The 21,621-nt window shown below is 41.0% G+C and overlaps 1 protein-coding gene across 1 annotated transcript; it reads right to left on the bottom strand.

Moving 5' to 3' along the window:
* Positions 1-6,857: 6,857 nt before the first annotated feature.
* LOC110831925 (kelch-like protein 10) lies at positions 6,858-20,232 on the bottom strand. Its single transcript, XM_087359250.1, has 10 exons — positions 20,013-20,232; positions 18,782-18,968; positions 17,812-18,063; positions 16,732-17,011; positions 15,849-16,085; positions 15,095-15,264; positions 13,321-13,490; positions 12,764-12,922; positions 11,446-11,653; positions 6,858-10,510 (listed from the first exon to the last, which is right to left on the bottom strand). Exons 2-10 carry the CDS (start codon positions 18,964-18,966, stop codon positions 10,306-10,308), a joined length of 1,866 nt encoding a protein of 621 aa, XP_087215376.1. The 5' UTR covers positions 18,967-18,968; positions 20,013-20,232; the 3' UTR covers positions 6,858-10,305.
* Between the last annotated feature and the right edge of the window lie 1,389 nt (positions 20,233-21,621).

Genomic DNA, 21,621 nt, shown 5'->3' with positions numbered 1-21,621 from the left:
GAAGTAATATCAGAAAAAATGTCTCTTAATAACCCAAAACCCAAAAGTCCTCTTCTTGTTCCACTTTTCATAGACGTTCTCATTTCACAGTATATTTAAGGGCTAAGGATTCTTCGCAGTCAAATGGTGACTGGTCAGGGAACTTTCCAGTCGATGGACAGGAATTGATAAAGTATGAAATCAAGATATTGGTCGTATAGTTCTGCAAACGCTTCTGTGCTTTGTGATTTGATTTCTGATCTCCGATATCGTGCACTTTTCGTTTGCTTTCCGTGGTTTAAAACTATTTGTATTAGAGAAAACCAAAATTATATCGTTCACACGTAAAACCAACAGCACCCATTTTAATTACTTTGTCAGTGACTTTTTAATCTTGCGTACTAATTGTGTAATGATCTCGGTGTTTTGTTAGACAATAAACTGTATTTTTACTGCCATGTAAATTGTGTTCATTCCCAGGCACTAAGGACCTTAGGGTTTATTCGTTTTATTACTTATAATTTTTCCTCTCTAGACAGCCTTGTTTTTTTATATAATGCTTTAATTAGGTCAAAGCTTGAGTATGCCTCGGTCGTTTGGAATAATCTTACACAGACAGATTCTAATAAATTAGAAAATATTCAAAGAAAATTTGCCAGTTTGTGCAATTACAGATTTTTTCAGTTTAATATCCCACGCAAATTTGAATTGATCCTATCTACTTTAAATTTTAGAACACTTTATTCCAGACGGCGACATCTCGATGCGTTATTTCTTGTTAATGTCTTTAAGGGCAAAATAAATTGCAATTCCATTATGGATGCTGTTGGATTACGTGTGCCGGCGAGGCAAGTAAGAGAATTTTGTACTTTTAGTGTGAACAGTGCGCGAAGACATAGTCCTTCAGCCAGGTGTCATTACTGCAAATGACATATGTAAATCTTTGGAATTATTTGGCATAAACATTGTCTCCCATGAGGGCACGTTCTCAATAAGGGAAATGATCTGGATAGGTTATCTGTTTTTTTGTATTTCTGTAACGTTTTACAATTATATTAGTGTTCCCTGGGCGGATTATTTGCTTTTATTTATATTTCTCCATTTACTTTGCTTTGTGTTAATTTTGTTTCTTTTTTCGGGCAAGGGAATGACGGAAGAAAATTGTGAATAAAAATAAATGAAGCGACTGAGGAAAATAATGGAGTAGAGAAGACGATTTTGAAAATTTCAGCAACAAATAATAGTGCTGTTACTACCAGTGGGGGCGGGATCCGTCAGGACCTGCTGTCTAAGAAGTGAAACATGAAATTAGATCTCGTGTCGTTGTTCCTGCTATCTTGCGTACTCCTGGTTGCAGAAACACGCGACACAGATGTGTTCACTTTTTCAGTTTGTCGCTGAAACAGTGGCGTAAGTAGCTGCGAAACAGAATTTTGTTAACTGTTACTTTCTGTCAAAATGATGCATTTGTTTTGGGGCCCACTGTTCAGACCAAGCTTTGGAATTCAATAGGCGATATTTTAGGCCTTCTTGAGAAGCTGATGGTTGCTCATCTAGTAAAGAATCCCTACCCTTTGTGGGCCACAGAAATTTCATTAGCGTGTTCAGATGTATGCAGTCCACACAATTCCACTGTTTATCTTTAATATGAATTTTAATATTATATTGCCGTCTATGTCTTGGTCTTTCCACGACGCGTTGTTTATCTCCCCATGTGCGCTATGTTAATTTTTTCCGACTTGATGATCAGCTTAATAATTTTTTAAGAAGTAAATTTTGCAGCTCCTCATTATGATATCGTTTTATCTAACTTACTGGTCCTTCTCTCAGTGCAAGAGACCAAATTTTACACTCACACATAAGCGTGTGATTAAACAGAAGATTAAAATCATGGACGGGAATTGCACCCAGATCGACGTGAGTGAAGTACGGGGCTCTGTATTTGCTGAACCTAGTAGGTCCATAAACTTTCTCGAACACGTTGTGAATCGATTAGCTTTGAGGCCACTCGTCATTAGGCGACGAAACGTTACGATAAATCATTACCGTGATACTGTGACACGAGCAGTTGATCTTATATGGAATCACAAAGCTTGATATAGCAAGTCTGTGTTGGCAGGTATTTATGAAATAAGTTTGAAAAAAGGACTACGACATTGCTACTGATAAGACATTTATGAAGTTCAAGATTAAATTGGAGGACAGAGAAATAACAGTCAGTAAATTGGGTGGCTACAGATGAAAGGCTTTGCAGTGGTTGTGTTCCGTTCGTTGTTCAGACAGATTCTGAGGCCACCCGCACCCCAGGGAAAGAGGGTAGAGGGGTGGGGATCATATTCTCTGCATGTTTTTGTGTTTAAATAGGAGCAGGCATTGGAAGTGTCTGTTGGATTCCTTACTATCGAAGGGTAGTTTTAAGGGTGTCTTCAGAGCACTTCATAAAACATTTGTGTGGGGCGTAAAATGCATGTCGAATATTTCAGCCGCCCAAGAACACGTCCATAATTTTAGCACATTCCTTGTATTAATTATAGATTGCTATGTTATAGACTATAAGCCGGGATAACTCAGTGAGTATAGTGACTGGCTACGGAATGGACGACCGGGGTTCGATCCCCGACGGGGACAGAGGATTTTTCCTCTAGCCTCTGCGTCCAGACCGGCTCTGGGGCCCACCCAGCCTCCTCTACAATGGGTACCGGGGTCCTTTCCCGGGGGTAAAGCCGACCGGGGCGTGATGCTGACTACTCACCCCCCATCTAGTGCCGAGGTCAGGAAAGAGAGGAGCTAAACCTCCTCTCACCCCAAGCGCCTACATGGCGCATAGTGGGACAAACTTTACTTTACTTTAGTTTATGTTATGGACTACTTCGCAGTGCTATAATTTACATCGCTTCTTTTTACAACGTTCCTTTATCCTTGTAATAAGTTGGAATTGTTTCAATAACACTTACAAATGAGCCCTAAATCATTGTTTTGTGTTCGATGAGTGCAGTGTTAAATAGGCTTGAAGGCCAAGACAACGTTACATAAGCCTACGCCCTTTTTCAGATTGGTTATTGGTTGATAGTTTGAATTAAAATATCTTTTTAAAAGTAACATCAAAACGCACTTTTCACATGAGTAATTAGCCTTACCAGGGCACAAGGCATTGTCGCATCCTACCGTACAAAGCAAAATATTTAGGTGATATTTTGGTTAACGAGTTGAAGGGGATTATGTTTCCAGTCACTGCATTTGCAATGTACGTGAGTGGGTGGTGTCGTAAACGTCATTAACGTCCCTCATGAGCTAATTATCAACGGCACAGTCCATCAATTTGTGCTTGTAAACGTTGAAAGTCTCAAAGTTACGTTATTGGGTGGATGAAAGTAATATATATTTTGCAAATTTCTTACTCCTTTCCGAGTGAGTGTGGATTCAAATGTCTTAAGACGTGATGTGAATTTAGAGGACATCTAAATAACAAGCAGTCCTCCTCTTTACCTGTAACGGAAAATAAATGCTAGAACAAATAATGTGATATGTGATACATATAAAATTAGTTAATGGCTCTGTAAATTGTCTCAAGTCTGGGATCATATAATTCTACGTGGCAGATGGGAAAGCGTTCTGGTTTACAGTCGCCATTTCCAGGACAGGAGCTGTTAATGCCCTTATATTTTTAAGGGTTCCTGTAAAATAGGGTGTACGCATATCTCGGAAGATTGCGGTCTTAACACTGAATTGGTACCATATAAAGGAAGAATAAAAAGAAAAAGAACTGAAGATAGGCGTGAGAATGAAAAAAACAGGTTTGATTTGAATGTCTCTTCGATTCGTAGCCTGTGACACCGAGCGGGCTACGAGCTAGTTCGCTAATACCAACCTGACAATACTCCGCTATATTTAGTTGTTGCAGTTTTGATGGTGACCACAAACTTAAATGTTCACTCCTCGGTCGAAGATGGAAATACAAATTATAGTAATTCGAATTTTTATATAGTTGAAAGTTTCGATTTAGATATTATAGTATGAAGCTAGACGGAATAAAATCATGTGAGATTCTGGGACTCTTTCAAAGTCTCTCTGTCGACGGCATTATTTGCGTTCTTCAAAGAAATAATTTTGTTTGGGCTCGAATTCGCTGTATGTGCAGTCGGAGTGTTGGCGACGCAGGCAATGCTTGTCCCCGGCACGGGAGACAAGCATTTTGCTGTGCAGGGACAAGACTACCTGATAGGTTTCGGGTTCTCCTGCCTCTCGCGTGTTTGACCGGATTGTTTAGCGCCTAGTCGCCATGACAGGTCGGTAGAAGTGCTTATAAAGCTCTCGTCTGTCTGATTGCCGCGATTGTGTGTTTACATTGTGAAGAAGTCTGCGTAATACATTAATCGAGTTTGTTTTAATTCTTGAAGATCACTCAGCGCGTTTGGTAGCAATTAAGGTAGGTTATTACATACAAGTGTTTCTTACTTTCTGACTCTACAGCATTAATTTCGTTCTGGTTACGATTCTTTTGATAATTCGTGCTTCTTGGTTAAATGTGTAAAAGAGGTCCATAGATCTACGTGTTTGAATTAGCTGTAGATGAATCTTAAAACGGATTGCCAGCCCTCCTATTTTGTTCAATCTTTCGATCCTTATCCGAGTAAAAAGAGCGGTGATATGTAGTGGAAATTTTATGAAAAGGAGGAAAATGAGTCGTCTCAAACACGGCTGCCCACGAAACCTGAAAAATTATCGAAGTCCTTCAATTAAGAAACCCAGTAAATTACTGGGTGACGTGGTTGAAAATTATCTTTTCGTGTTCCCTCGTACGAAGCGTGTGTATGCCTTCTCGCTTTGATGATGGAAGGATTAAGCACATCTGAAATGTCTGTCATCTTCAGCCCATGAGGTACTTGTGGTGGATGAGGTGGCACTGGGGCAGGTTTTTTCTTTAAGACTTTCGGTTTCCCCCGTCTGTATATTTCCGCTGCTGCTCCGTATTCAATTATACATCACGTGCGGGTCCGTTACAGGCGCAGTTTGCCTCATTCCATCGCAAGTAGCAAGGATGTGTCTCTTATAGGATATGATAAAATGCATGTTACTAAAAGTGGTGACATTTATTTAGTCTACCCAGAACACGAGGTTCCCGAGGCCCCTCCAGGTTCATTGTCCACTGTTCCACGAAGCTCAGTCTCACTCGGTCGAGTGTTGCATAGAATCATACCTCCACATTTGCTAGAAAGAAGTGTTCACAGTTCTGAGTAGGATTGATTAAAAACTGTTTATATTATACATTACTTGACAGTAGTATTTGAATTTTATGATTCTTTTCGACGTGAAATTACCCATAAATAACTCCATGGAGCATATCCCTTTTTGAGGAGTTAATAGTACGCTCAGTCAGTTAATCATTTTCCGTTCGTGTATAAAACCCGAAGGTTCGTTACCGTGATCACAAGAACCCGCAACCGGTCTTTTCCTTGGATGAATCCAATCCATACCTTCCGCCCCTAACCACCCAAAATCCATTTTTGTCCATTTTCCGTTGCTTAGGTCCGTCCGAGGCCCTGTGTAACGTTTCGGTGGGCAGTTGTTGGCCTTGCGCCTATTCAAAGTATTAGCAGCTACCCTCGACATCAGGGGCCTTTTTCATCCGCGACCGAAGGACGCGCTGCGCCGTGGTTGCAAGGGACTCAAAGTCATAGTTTGAATACTCCGTTTAACTGTTGTTCGAACTGCATTCGAGCGAAGATAATCCTAATTGTGATGCCACATCTTCTTTGATACCAACGAGAGCCGACCTTTTTGAGAACTTCACTGTTGCAGTAGTAGCGCGAATGAAAAACTTAAAGAGTGCAAGCAACGTTTAAGCCCAGAATTGTGTAACGCATTTATCACCACATTTAACTATTTAGACATTTATATATAGTAATATAAATTACGTTTGACTTAAGCCATTTTTACTGAGCATCAAATATACGTTATTGTTGTAACTTGGCTTTTCAGCCGCTCACATTATATTCAGTTATTTGAATTTGGGGTTAGTGAAAAATAATTTTTCACGTCATTGGAACTTCATTCAGTGGCTTAATGCACTAAAACCATTAATTCATTAAACGTTCGTGTGGCCGTAGATAAAACACGTTACATATTTACAGTTAGCGCCGGGTTTACCACATAAACTTCAGAGGTCAAGCTTGCCAATTATATTTTATGTTATTCAATAAACTAGGGTTTAGAATGACGTGTTTGAAAGTTTAAAACGTAGTACCGCAATTACACGTTTTCTGTATCTTCCGTATTGCGGGAAAGTTGGTAATACTGAAATTACTGTGTCGCGAAATTCTCCTTTTTAAAATGTTCAAACTAGAAACCTAACCCAATTCACTACAGCAAAATGCTTTCCTTTCAGAAAAAACCAAGTACATGTTGGTATCTCGTCATCAGAAGACAGGCGGGCAAAATTATCGTAGGGTGGCTAGTAAATACAGGTAAACCTCAATTTGTGCCGATTGAGAATAATGTCGCTTTTGAAATCAGCAAGCCAAAAAGTGACAGTGGAACCACGGTTCCGGAGAATGTGACGTAAATACGTCTTTATGGAAAGGAGATTTATATATTGGCTTTATTCTAAATATTTCCTTTATACATGCTTTACAATTGAGATAAGTTTGATAAAGACTTTGCTTATTTAACCTGAATTAGTTACGCTTAAGATGGGTCTTTGGTAGGTGAATGTAATGAAATGTAATGTAATATTTTATAGGTAACAATAATGCCGAATAAACAGATGAGGTTTCCTAGGTAACATAACAATGAAGTTACACTTTTTCGTAACACATTTTTGCCGAATGACCCTTCCTTATAGACGTATTTACGTCAAAAGTGAAATATTTTTTTTTCAATTCAATTCAATTCTTTATTATTTGTGTGCTGTATCAACAGCCTGATGGCCAATTACAGATACAGCACAGAGATAAACTCACAAACACAGTAAAACATAAAAGGTAAAACAAGCAATATATAAAATACATTGATACGGAAAGAATACACAAAAAATTACTACTAACTACATTAGGATATTTGTAAAAATATCATGAATCAATTAAGTAACTTATACTATTATAAAATGTAAAGAAGTGTGACAATTTTCGTCTCGAATATGTCCAAATCCCTGCAGACAACATTAGCAGCTGATGCGCATCTAGCAGAAGGACTGTTTTTGAACAAAGGGCTAAAACTGAACATAGAAAAATCTCTCAGATTCCGAGCAGGAATGCGGAGACCGACAGCTTCCAGAAGGGAAGGACAGCATTTAAAACCGCGGTAAACCTGTGCAAGGAACAGTGCATCACTGCAATGCCTTCTCTTACGCAGGGTATGGAGTTTTAAAAACTCTAACGCATCAGCGTAGCTGTAATGCACTTGGGGGAGAAAACGATAGTAGCAAAGGGCTGCAAACTTCTGCTGGATACGTTCCAGTTTGTTGGCATCAGTAGTCGTAATAGAATTCCAAGCGACCGAGGCGTACTCGAGCTTGGATCTAACTAAGGTTACATATAACATATACAGGCAATCGAGAGAAGAGAACGAAAAGGTTAACGTGCGAACAAGACCCAGCAACTTAATACAATGTGAAAATATGTGGTCAACATGGTTGTGAAATCGGAGCTTGGAGTCGATAAATATTCCCAGGTCTTTAATGGTATCGGTACGTGTTATGGAGGACTGAAAAAGTTTGTAATCAAAGATCAAAGTAGTGGTTTTCCTGGAGAAGGAAATTACTGTAGTTTTACTAATATTGAGTTTCATGAAGTTAGCAGTGCACCAACCTTATACCGAGTCAATGTCAGTTTGAAGTTGATTGCAGTCGTTGGGAGATTTAATGGCACGAAAAATTTTGATATCAGCGAAAAGAAGGCATTTAGAATGATTAATTACTTGGCATATATCATCAATAAACAAATTGAAAAGTAGAGGACCCAAAACGGATCCCTGTGGAACTCCAGAGAGGACTACAAAAGGAGACGAAAGAGTTCCAGAAACGCGAACCTGGGATTGTCTGTTGGTTAAGTAACTACGAAACCAGTGTATATACATAACCATCAGAGAGTCCAAAAGCACTGAGCTTGTTGAGTAATAGATTGTGAGGGACAAGATCAAATGCACTGCTAAGATCAAAATAAACAGCATCAGCTTGACCCTGGGAGCCAACTATTGGATTAATAAAATCAAGATAGGTTACGAGATTAGTAACTATAGATTGAGATTTAGTAAAACCATGCTGACAAGGATTTAATTTCGACTTTATGTAATGTGAGACATGATCATAAATAACAAGTTCAAATAATTTGGAAAAAGTATTAAGTATAGAAATGGGTCGGTAGTTACTAACAGTGGCCGAGTTACCTTTTTTAAAAACAGGAACTACTGCTGCCTGTTTCCATAAAATAGGGAAATAATTCTGTGTTAAACTTAGATTAAAGATGTGCTTGAGAACAGGAACAAAGATTTCCGAACATCCCTTTATAACAAAGCTAGGAATGTCATCAAGTCAATAATAATAATAATAATAATTCAATTCATTGATTAAAGTGCTCGACAACAGCCAAACCAGAGTACAGGATAAAATATAATAAATAATTAATTCATTTCAATAATAATAAAAGTAAACATTACAAATACAAAAACAAACAAATGAAACTAAATATAAAAATGTATCATATTAGTAAATAATAATAATTCAATTCAATTCCCTTATTGAGAGATGATTGAAAAGAAAATGTGCTAATTAATATGCCTAAGTAATATAATAATTCAATTCATTAATACTAAAAGAACAATAAACATTAAAAGCTAGACAAAACTTTTAAGATTAAATACCATAAAATATGGTCAAAATGAAGAATTTTGAATAATAATTCAATTCAATTCCTTTATTAAAGTGAGGCCAGTAACAGCCAAGCACTAACAACAATACAAAGGAAACAAACAATGAACTGAAAACATAATATTGTATTATTATTGCAAAATAACTAAATGTTATAGATGATTAAAATAATAATTAAACTAAAAACTGTTTGTAAGACCTGCGTGGAATCCAAAGTTGGACACATTCACACTTTTTTGTAATTCGCCTGCTCAATGGATTTTCTTCAATCAAACTCAGATATTGCCAAGGCCTACCCGAAAATGACTCGACGTTGCGGTTGCAGGGACGTCGATAGCGGTGTCCTGCATCCACTCAGTTTGGACGTCGAACTTCGACTTCCTGTCCTCTAACTTTTCTCGCATGATCACTTTAATTGCAACGTTGGGTATTCGCTAGCTTTCTAAAGCGAAAACGCCGCGACCTCTAAGAGCCCATGAGTCAAAATGACACGTGCAGGATTAGACAGGCGAGCCAGGAACTGAACTCTGTTCCACGTGGGAACAAAGCACGTGCATCTGATACAGGCATAGTCTGCACAAAAATAGGTCGAAACACTAGAAATTATGAGTGAAATGCGTTGCCATTGAATTTCAGCAGGTCTTTCCTGTTAGACAAAAATCACGTTAGAAAGTAACCATGAGAGTTGTTGGTTAGCAATTCCTTTTGTATCTCAATTTTGTTTCCTTAAATGTGTGATGTTATTCTTCTTCTTCTATGGCGCGACAGCCCGACGTCGAGCCTTGCCCTCCTTAAGGGTTCGAAACTTGTAAGCTGTTATTATACAGTAACTTTTCGCTCGTTATTAGATGTTGTGAGTATCCATTGCTATTTAAAATTGCTCAAATTTTATTTCTATTCTCTCTGTCGAAAGCTTTTTCATGACCAACGAGGAGAAGGTAAATTGGCAAGTTGTATTATCGTCTTTTTTCTGTTATTAATTCAGTTGCAAACATTCTATCCTTCCCGATAGTCTCTAGTATAATATTTTTGCGTAAGTTTTGTATCCTGCATTGAATTAAACAGAACTGGAAAGATTTTCAGAATTTAATTTTCAGGATCTCAGGGGAAGTTTAAGGAAAAATACTAAAATACTCTAAAGTTTAGTGTCTAAACGATTAAAGTTTAGAACGGTGAGTTATAAACTGCTATTAAATAAAGGAAATGCGTAAAGAACCGAGACAAAAGGGCGGCTGTGGAAATATTAGTACGAAATGCGAGCAGAAATCAAGGGACCAGGAAGTCAGTACATTAGAACGTGATGATATTCATGGTAGAAAATTTTTAAAATTTTGCTGCTGTTTGGCACAAATATTATTTTTGATTTAATCTTCTTGTGATTTTTTTTGAAGCAAGTGAACTTTGTAGATTTCTTCTTTTCGTGATTGTTCTAATACTATTATTCAAAAAGACAAATTTCGTATTCAATGTTCGTCGAGGTCTTGGTCTTCTTGCCCGTCGCCTTTAGGTGTCAGAGGAGCGTCGGACTTGGCCTCAATCCCCTGTCCGTCCTCCTCCACCAACTGATGCTTCCGTTTGTGGATGTAGTCGCCTACATTCGGAAGTCGCTCGACCACGCAGGCCGACACACCATCTCTAAGTGGAGTCGTCATGTCTGCAAGCTTTTCCCTGCAGTTGTGAAAATAATCAAGGTTATGCATTATCTAAGGCACAAAACCAATCTCATCGCACATAAAGACGGAACCACAGAAGATACACAAGCCCTTCAAAACAAGACAAAACTTATCAAGGACTTTATACTCGCCCTTAAGAATTCTTCTTTTAAATTTACGTCGCCTACGACTAAGGCCAGTGCTATTATGCACAGATATTCAACAATCTTCTTCCAAAATGCGTTTTTGAGGTTCTAAGATGTCTGCGGTGTCGAATAATTGGGACTCGACGGGGTTGCTCTAGATTGCGTCAGAAGAGACGCCCAAGCCCTCTAGTTTTGTCCCAGTCAACCTCCAACTGAAATTCCCCCGTTCCACGGTTTTTGCAAACCCTCCAATTTCTTCGAGAGATCGAACGAGCCCACGTGATCGTTAGTTCACTCACAGAAACATAGGAGCCGGGCGAACAGTTGACGAGAAGGAACGCGTGTCATTACATCGCGACCGGAAGGCGGGTTAAGACTGCGAGATGTCGTGTCCTGCCGGGGCCAGACGAGGCTCTGTGCGGCGCAAATGAACCCCCATCACATACAAAGAACTCGGGACGGATACAAAATGTCGCTAAATCTCAGGCTTGCAAGTGGCCGGATATCGAGATTATTATGGCGGCCCCGAAAGGGTGTCCCTGTTCAAAGAAGCTTCGACTGTGGTCCGCTTTGCCTTACTCAGCCATCTGCCCGCTCTCCCTGCAACTCACAAGCCCCGCCCGCGTTTCGCGGGGCTTAATACTTGCAGCCGGGATGATGGAAGCCTCAAGCGCCTCTGAAACGTCGGAAAATTTCTAAGAGCCCACAAGGCCAAAATACTCCGTAGGACTCGTCCCCTTGATCTAAACTCATTCTTGTTTCACAAGTTGTAGTTTGTGAAAAGATCCTAAACTAACAAACAAACCATTCATGTCTCCCGCCGTCGAAACGCTCAACTTGGCGAATGGGCGTTTTGTCGTGAATACCACCGAAGGCGTAGATGGCGTCGTTAATCACTTGAAGCACGAAGTTGCCACGTGGGTGCGAAAGGTTGGGGATCTCGGTCCACGTGTCTGTTTCTGGGTCGTATTTCTCGCCTGTGCTCGTAGAGCGAGACTTTTCGTGAAATCCTCCTGCGGGTACAATGCTCTGTGTTAGGTCTGCAGAACGAAAGGTGTTCCAGGTCCTTGCCGATAATTATTTCTCCCTTAACCGGTCAAGGAATTTCTAGCCTTCAACGGAACTACAATGTTCATTACCGTGTTCACAAAATCCCATCATTCGACCGTTCTCACGTAACGTATTTTTTCTAAAATCACTTTTAATATTATCCTCCTATTTGCGCGATCTCTTCCCTTAAGGATTTCAGATTAATATTTCGCATTTCTCGTATATTCCATGCGTGCTACACACTCAGCCCACCTCATCGCATTGTTTTATGCTCCGAAATATGAAATTCGGTCCTCGTAATGAATGAATGAACGAAACATAAAATGTCTGAAGCCACGTGAGTGAGAGACGAGACAAATTCGCTCCTTTTTGCAATGTTCATGTTTGCATCGGCAACAAATCAGGAATAAAGTGGCTTCGAAGGAGCACGTTTTCTCGTCCTTATCGCCCGATTAGTGAACAGTGGAATTTATGTAGTTCATTTATACAGAGCGCCATTACATGAAGATTGTCCTGAACTTCGCGGTGTTTCGGAAGTCACGTTCAATGTGCGTATTAGATTACAGTTACGCACGAAGGTTATAGTTTTATAGTCGAGAAATGTTTTGAAAGCATTCCGAGCCCAGGCGTACACAACGGAATCCGTTTCAACACGTTCTCAGGCAATCTGACGACTGACGAGTGACTCCGTCGAATTTCCAAAATGATTTTGTACCGCAGAACTTGCCAATAAACACATTGCATTGTTGAAAACGTAATTCGTTGCATAAACCGAATAATAAGGAGCGCGGGATTCAAACAACGCGGGCTCTGTAGGGTGACGGGGCCAGTGTTGCCACAGAGCAAAATGAAATTTCTCTCCCACGCTCGACAAAACACGTGACTATTGAGGCACACAATAATAGAAATACAACAACAGATTACGCGTTGTTGTTGTTGTTGTTAGTGAGCTTTGTGGAGAAAGTCGTCGAAACCACGAAACACAAGTCACGTAAAAAGAGGTTAAAATTGTTGACACACCAATTCCGTAAAAGCAGGAGACAAATTCTGCTCACGAAGTCGCAGATTCTTACCTACGGCGTACACACTGCCCTGGAAGGCGACGCAACACAGGCCGCTGCGTTTGGAATGCATCAAGGAAATCTTCGTCCATTCGTTCTTCTGTGGGTCATACACCTCCGCTGAGGCCAGATACGTACTGCCATCGAATCCGCCAACGACGTAGACTTTACCTGCAAAGAGGGACCAGCGACATGACACATATGGCGCCACATATTTCAGATGTGCTGAGTTATCGTACGTAGTACAGATGTGGGACAATTCGTAGTAATTAGCCTGTAGAAGGAAATGATTTCAGCAGGCGAAACGAGCATCAAGTGTAAAAGGCCGGCAGACAATTTCATTCTGTCGCTCGCTTCTCACTTCCGATCAGAATTAATTAAAATGGTGGTAAATTACAGGAATACGTTCAGGACTTAGACCTATTTCTATAAATAGTTCCTCTTGGTCTGTTATTAAATCTTAGTGCGCTCTATAACCTGCAGCTGTAACTGGATTCTGTCTCTCAGTTATGACAGCTTCGCCGTTTTACATTAATCGATGCTGTTCTGTTTCGCGAGATTCGATTTACCATTGAGTGCAGTCGCACTTGCGTGGGTTCGGTCGGTGTTCAGAGAAGCGATCCTCGACCACTTGTTCGTCCTGTGGTCGTATCGCTCGGACGAATAAAGTCGACAATTGTCATCGCAGCCACCAATAGCGTACACCACATCCCCGAGCACCGCCACACTGAAGTCGGCTCTGAAACAAAAGAGTACAGGCGTTGATATGCTTCACGCTCATTTGTTACTGACACAAACAAGTTCTCTTTCGCAGAAATTCACTCTGCATTCTCTGTTGTAGCAAGAAAATCGTAAAACCTGGGGAATCTAACTAACTAGATGGCTTACCGAACCCGAAGGTTCATCACCGAACTAACCAAAGCCCTCCACTGGACCAACAAAAACCAGTCTCCTTCGACTCCTATCTCCCATAGATCCCGCCTGACATTATCCTCCCATCTACGTCTAGGTCTCCCCAGAGGTCTCTTCCCCTCAGGCTTCCCAAATAGTGGACCCAACCAACTAGATGGCTTACCGAACCCGAAGGTTCATCACCGGACTAACCAAAGCCCTAAACCGGACCCTGTCCTGGGCCAACAAAATCCAGTCTCCTTCAACTCCTATCTCCCATAGATCTCGCCTGACATTATCCTCCCATCTACGTCTAGGTCTCCCCAGAGGTCTCTCCCCCTCAGGCTTCCCGGTGCACACCTTTCGCCCCATCCATGCATTCCACATGCCCCACCAATCTCATTCTTCTTGACTTAATCACCCTGACAATACTGGGGGAGCAGTACAGATTTTTAAGATCATCATTATGCAGTTTTCTCCACGCCCCATCATCTTCCCTCTTAGGCCCAAATGTCCTCCTCAACACCCGATTCTCAAACACCTGCAATCTGTGTTCCTCCCTCTGAGTGAGAGGCCATGTTTCGCACACATACAAAACTACAGGCAGAATTATTGTTTTGTATATTTGAATTTTTAGATTCTTGGAAATCAGACGGGAAGACAAAATATTTTGAACTGAGAAGTAGCAAGCATTTCCAGAATTTAATCTCCTCCTAACTTCCTCATGAGTGTCATTTTGATTTGTTATTGTTGTTCCCAGATATTTGAACTTTGTAACCCTTTCAAAGGATTTATCAGCCACCCTAAGATAATCCTGTCTTCTGATGACGAGATACCAACATGTACTTAGTTTTTTCTGAATTTACTTCCAGCCCCACTTGTCTACCAGCCTCTAGTAAAACTTCTGCGTTCCTCTTTATTGTATTTATATCGTCCCCCAATAAATTAACATCATCAGCAAATGCCAATAGCTGATGTGTCCCATTCAATTGCAAACCCTCCTGCCTATCTTGGACTTTCCTGATGGCATATTCTAGCGCAAAGTTAAAGAGCAAGGGAGTCAAAGCATCTCCTTGTTTCAGACCGTTCTTGATGAAGAATGTCTCAGATAAATATTTAAGTACACAAATTTTGCTACAGGTTTCATTTAAGCACATTTTATTAGACTCACCAGTTTCTTTGGTACACCAAATTGAATAAGAATATTATAAAACACTTCGCTCTTCACAGAGTCGAAGGCTTTTTAGAAATCTCCTGGAGAAACTAAGAACGAAATTAGTAACTGGCTTCTATTCGGGTTTTAACGAAAACCAACACCGATGCAAGTACTTTTATTTGTACTGTACTGAATGCTCCTGTTTGTGAGCGATACAGGTTTATATCTTGACTAGCAGAACAACTACCAGCTTTTCAAGAAGGACGGATTTCGTTCGTCTTCGAGTCGTGTCTTACCTGCAGTCAATCATGTGCTCCAGCTCGGTCCATGTCTTTGTAACTGCGTTGAAGCAGCGGACTGACTTCGAGGATTTATCGTCGTGAAAACCACCGATGACGTAAATGTTAAAACCGACAGCCGCGACGCCATGGCGAGTTCGCGGTCCGGTCGGGTCGCCCTCCTCGATCTACAACGACGACATAATACGGGCACATAATTCTTTTGTCCGTGAGGTCCACCAAAGTTTAACATTTTACGTAAGATTCTGGCCAACCAAGGGAGCAGACGAATATTTCTGCACCGTGCTGGCTGGCCCGGCCTTCCGCACGCGAGAAAAGTCGTGCGAATTTAATGCGAAGCAACCGTGAAATTGTGGCTAATATTAATTATAATATTATAATTATAATAATATTATCGCAAATAACAATTATGGACAACAATAATTTCGATTAAGGTCCAAACCCACCAGACAAGTCGTTATAATATTTCACGTAGGACGTTTATGGTAAATGTTGAATGTGGCGAACAAAATTTATTTCGTGGACTCCAATTTGAACACACATTTCACAAACGAGAAAATTTTATTTAATTTATTTATCCAGTTTAATTCTCGTGCCTGTAATTTGTTTGTTTAAAAATAACTTCCACTGCAATGGAAATAAATTAAGGTTAAATAATGGGCAAAGAGAGTTCAAATACTTGCAATGAAATAAGCAACGAGAAAATGTTTTGCAGACGTCATTCAACAAGGAGCATTTGTGTGGAACTCACCTTAAGCCATTGGTCTGTCATCGCGTCGTAAGTTTGCATCGAATCAGTGGTAATTCCAGGGGTCGAACCTCCAATAACAAAGAGAATGCCAAAAGGAATTCGTTTGCTCTCATACTTTGGAGTCAGAAATTCCCGGGCGTTCTCGGAGACAATTGAAGGGTCGAGCAGGAAATCCAGCGTCTCGTAGATCACGGGTCTCCATGTCTCATTTTCCTTCACATAAGGGTGACTTCTTATCTGTTTAACAGTGCAGTGTAACCCTTATCAACATTTAAGAAGAGACAGTGTGAATCTTTGGACGTTTCATTACAGACGAACACACAATTTTGATTGGGAAACCCACCGAAAGAGATTATGGCGTACACAGGAGAAGAATTTTCATGTTTTACGTAATGTCGCTCTCACAAGTGTGCAGGTGACAGAGATAGGGAGAGCATTGTTAGAATCGGCCTAAAGGAATTTTATTAAAAATCATTTCAATCGCAAGATACAGACTTAAGTAAGATCTGTATTTTGAGTTGCATTAAAAAATTGTGTATGTATTTATTATCTCTCCCATGCGAGCTGCTTGCTTCGGTCTTATTTGGCTCAAAGCTCAAAGGCAATGTCCCTCGTGAGCGATAACACGCGAGCTGAGCGAGTTGCATAAGCTGCACGGGGGAAATCGCTTGTTTTGTCCTACGTGGGAGAACGAAAGCAACGCATGCGCCTTCCCTGTACTGCCCGGTCTATTACAATTCATAGGAAACAAAGAACAATGACATTCTGTTCAGACGTTCTGCAATTGCTACATGCAGAATGATGCGATGAAGCTTTACGAACGCGTCCGAAAGTGGATTCGGACTTGCGTGCTTTCCCCGCACGTAAACATTTACGTACTGACCTCTTGGAGGAATTCTTTCTCGATTAGTCCCAGCCTGACGTTCTTCAGGAGCTCTGCCATGTGTCCTTTTCTGTTCTCTGCGTCGTGGTCGATCCACCGGAGTACGCAGTTCCACACGACCTTCTCGTCTTTGACGTTCAGAGCATCCGCCCCGATAATCGCCTGCAGCTCCTCTACCGGCAATTCCAGCAGTTCCTTGCTTTGCTGAGACAAATGAACGAAGGCGCTCAAAACGAAGTGACGAGCGTCAGATTCAAGGTCGGCGCAAGATTGAAATTTGCTGAAACGAGAATCAAAACGGGCTCATGAGCGCATTCGAAATCTCGACGAAGTGAAATTCTGCAGCTAGAAGTAGATTCTGTAGTGTCTGCTCGCCGCCATCTTTTACCAAAACCCCGAATGAACGAGGAGACGAAGTAGAGACAGGCTTTCATTTAAGTGGGGAAAGGGAGAAGTTTACGACTGTGAGGAGAAGGCAAGGCGTTCGAAGGTGAGCGAGGAGAAAATTTGAGCAGAGGATCGAACTGCATTCGATATGAATTTCTATTCCGGCATTGACCTTAGGAGGTCGGCACTTGGTAAAATTTTGTGGTTCGTATGAAGGGGGTGGGGGGATTTTGATATTGACAATGGCAAGTGCGTATCAGAGTCATGCAGAAAGAAAGAATTTCGGCAGAAGATCGAGAAATTATAACCCTCATAGATCATTCACGTTTCACTTGATTAAATTAATCACCTCATTTCGCCCACCTCGTGGTTTGAGCCGTGGCTACAGTTTCACGTGGTCTGCAAACAGTCGAATTATGACGACCAAAAGCTCCTAGTCTCTGGACCGACCGACCAAACAAATTATTCGTAATATATAGCCATACAATAAATCCATATAATTGTGCAACACGTATTATAGAAGTAAACTCTTGTAAAATGGTGAATGGATGGAACCACGATTCTCGTAATCCAGTCCCAGTCCGAAGTCCAAACAACCAGCTCTGACGCTGAACTTGGCTGGTCTCGGAACAACGAAGTTGCTTCTGTAACGAAGGTTAGAGTCCCTGAAAGTGACCAATGAACATCAATTACCTTGCGAGACGTAGGATTCCGAAGCAATTATCAAGGTCCATCCTGTCCTTGTGGAACTGACAGCAGAGCTCAATAATGTCTTCCACGGACAAGTAGTCGGACGTTTCGAGCAGCTGACCGACGTTTCCGTGATTAACGTCCATCTTCTTTGTGTACATATAGTCCAGTATCTGGGCCATCATGTCCGAGCTGACTCCTTCCACGAGAACGTCGTTCTGCTCGTGGGCGCGCAGTTTCTCGACGAAGAGTTTGCTGGAACATCACGAAGCAGCCGTTAATACATAAACACACAGGGACTCTGCCCCCTTGAAGCGGAATGATATTGAGAAATGCGAACAGAAATTCATAATAGTAATTTACTCGAAGTTGTAGTCAAAAAGCAGTGAATAGTTTTGTTAACGTCTGTTGTGTGAAGAACGTATTTTTATTTTATGTGAATATTTTTCATACGTTGTGTGAGCTCGATATATCGAAGGATTTTAGGTTTTTCTCGGCGGTGAGTAAGAAGATGGCCGACAGACTTCAAAGGCGCTACAAACGACAGGACAGCCATCTTTGTAATGGATGATTCAGGGGCATCGCATAGATCATTGTCGTACAAAGCGAAGGCCCTCAGAATCAGAGCGTTGAGTAACCAACGCCTTCGCGATAAACAACTGAAGATACACGTCAGTGTCTGTGCATCGTGGCAACTGCCCCATAACCAGAGAGTAACGGGAGTCAACTTCTGTTAACATATTACACGGCGCAACAATCCAGAAGAGGGCCATCTTCATACTCGCCGCCCTGAGAACCTGATATCTCACCACAATAGACAAATCACAACATATAAAAAGCCATGCACAGATTTCAGTTTTCTGCAACGAAAAATGACACCAAACTTCACTTTCTACTTGAATTCTGCTACGTTCTGAAGTTCTCTTACGTCCTAATTTCACGCGTTAACAACCTCAACAGCGACCAATCAAACCTGAAATATTTGCTGAACATCGAGAGGATCACACTGTGGACAGGAAAGGATCCGCCATCTTCCAGCTTCAAAACCGCGTCACACAGAATCTCCTTCTCTCTGAACTCACTCAGAAATTGCAATCCATCGGTGCACAGGCACTTCCTGTCTTGCAGAGAGCTGCAACTTCCTTGCTTTACAGCCATTCCTGAAAAAGGTCGTTCATTGTTCCAATTGACACACTCCTTATCAACTGACAGTGTCTGACAAGACGGCATTGAGAAGAATATTTGGGCCTGCCGTATAATGCGCAAAATTGCACAAGGAAGAGACCATTTTGGAACCTAAATATTAGTGGGATGATAATATTAAAATGGACACTAAGTAAATGGAGACTGAGGTCATGGACTGAATTCTTATGCCTCGGGATATGGTCCAGATGAGGGGCTCGTAGTAATCTTGGTATTCAAATTTAGAGCGAAATAATTTGATTAAACGCTCTGCTATCAGATTCTCAAGCAGGGCTTGGACATGGCGTCAGTTATAGAATGTCTATCGAGATTCAATACGATTTATAGCAGTCGCTGAACAGAGCCGTGAAGTTTTAGACGTCACATCCCAAATTTTTAATTTTTCACACCAGGTGAAGATTTTGTAGATATTAAGTGTACAATATCAATGCGAAACATTTTTATTAAGATTCTGGGCCACTGAACACGTCTTATCCCTTTAAAATTGTAAATTGTTAATTGTTTACCAGGACATTATTTTACTATAAATGATGTCGTACGCTAACAGAAGTCAGTCTCGTCGCGGCGAGTACAATTAATGAAATCTTCTCAGGCAATCAGCTGCGTTAACTGGTTACCGTAGTAAACCGACGTTTCGGGAAGCAACTCTGTTCCCATCATCAGAGTTCTGATGTGACTGGATACCTCGAAAGTCACGACTTCCAAGGCATCCAGTCACATCGTCTGCAACACAATCTACTGCAAGGTCTGTATTAAACACCGTCTTATTAAACTCCGAAACGTCTTCGTTGCGATGGAATAATCTTATGGCTCCAGGAGCATCCAACATGGCTTCTTCAGGAGTTATAAAATGGCAAAAGACGATCCCCGTTTCCAATTTTGGTTAGGTTAGGTTAGGTTAGGTTAGGTTAGAAAATTGTACGTCACTTTGCCTCATTATTTGCATCAGAGGGAAAAACATTAAATGTGATGAATAATAATAATTAATAGGAATTACTTACCTCAAACTTTGTTCAATTATACGAGACCTCGATGTCCACCGGAAAATATCAATTTAATCGAAACTAAAATGGAGTATCACAGATTTCTTAATAATTCTTATGTAAGATGAGAACTTGTGATATTCTAAAAGTTTGTTAACAGCACAAAATTATCTTCTCTACGACGCACTTTTTCTACAAGCGATTCACAGCTCAGCTCTTTCGGCAATGACGAAAGCGGATTGTTGACGGCGATAATGAAACACAACAATGCCGAGTAAACAGATGACGTAACAATTAGTTTCTTAGGTAAAGGAGTGGAGTGCAATACGGTTCATTCAGGCTATTATACTGCGTGCATAATAAATGAGAAAAGAGCCTTACGGCATGCTCAACCAACATTGTTGCAGGCGTGTTAGAAATTCGAATCCTTTTTCTATCATTGTTGTAGACGCAGGTGTTCACATAAAACCTGACCATTGTCGGTCCCTATTTACACATTGTTGGTATGAATCTTACACATTTTCGTAAGTAACGCTGTTTTACCGAATGACCCTTCCGTAGAGACGAATTTACGTCGAAAGAAGACAAGCCAATTCTCTTACACGAGTTCACAAATGCAGACGAAAATATTAAATGTGATGAACAATAATAATAAAGTTAATATGGCAGAGTATTTGCACATAAAGCATCGGAAGGATCCATAGATTAATATCGTAAAATTACACGACAGGTCTCAGGCAAAACGAACTCAATAACTAAGACAGCATCGAAAATCAAAGACGAACTCAATTCTGAAGATGAAGGAAAACAAAGTAAGACTTTGATTCAAGAGAGAATAAAGAGAAAATGGGAGAACAAAAAACATCTCCGAAGTTTGGACAGACAACTCATAAACAAAGAGACTCGTTTCTGTGGCTAACAAGAGGAGATCTGAAAGTCAGATTACAGCAGCGATTTGATGAGACGACAGATCACGTTATGTCCGGATGCCCCGTGCTGGCAAAAGACATGATCGTGTTTGTACTCAGTTACATTTTAACATAAGCAGGAAAGCTGGGGTAAAGCTAGAAGAGAATCATTGGTATGAACACCTCCCGAAGACAGTGGAGACCAGTGGAGATTTAAAAATAACTATTTAGTGGAACCAGCAAATCAGAAGAGATGGAACCATCACAAATAACAAAGCGGATGTTATAATCCGAAACAAAAACGGAACTCGCCTCTGAATTGACGTAGCAACGCCGACTGACAGGAACGTAATTAAGAAGGAGGCGGAGAAGATCTTGAAATAGAAGGACCTTCTCATAGAAATACAGAGAATGTCGAAGGTTCAAGCAAAATTAATCCCAATAATTTTAGGGGCGACAGGAACTGTCTCCAGGTCGCTCAGAAAATATTTTGACAACATCCCGGGCGAACACGACGTCAGGGAACTGCAGAAGACCGCCATCTTGGGATCTTCAAACATTAATTAATTAAGGTCTTCCTTTCAACGGCTTCCGTAGGGTCCTTAGACAGTAGCCTGTACGTCGGGGCTTCCAGAAGGGCTCGGATCTTCCCGTTGTAGTCGTCAGTGCTGAGGACAACCGTCGCGCTACCCTTGTCTGCCGGGAGGACCGTGAGGTCC

The sequence above is a fragment of the Zootermopsis nevadensis genome, unplaced genomic scaffold, assembly GCF_977971745.1.
Source record: "Zootermopsis nevadensis isolate Lab colony 2312 unplaced genomic scaffold, Znev_1.0 Znev_ptg000031l, whole genome shotgun sequence".
NCBI lineage: Eukaryota > Metazoa > Arthropoda > Insecta > Blattodea > Termopsidae > Zootermopsis > Zootermopsis nevadensis.
Note: the sequence above shows the minus strand (reverse complement) of the source record. Positions and strands in the feature narration are given on the sequence as shown.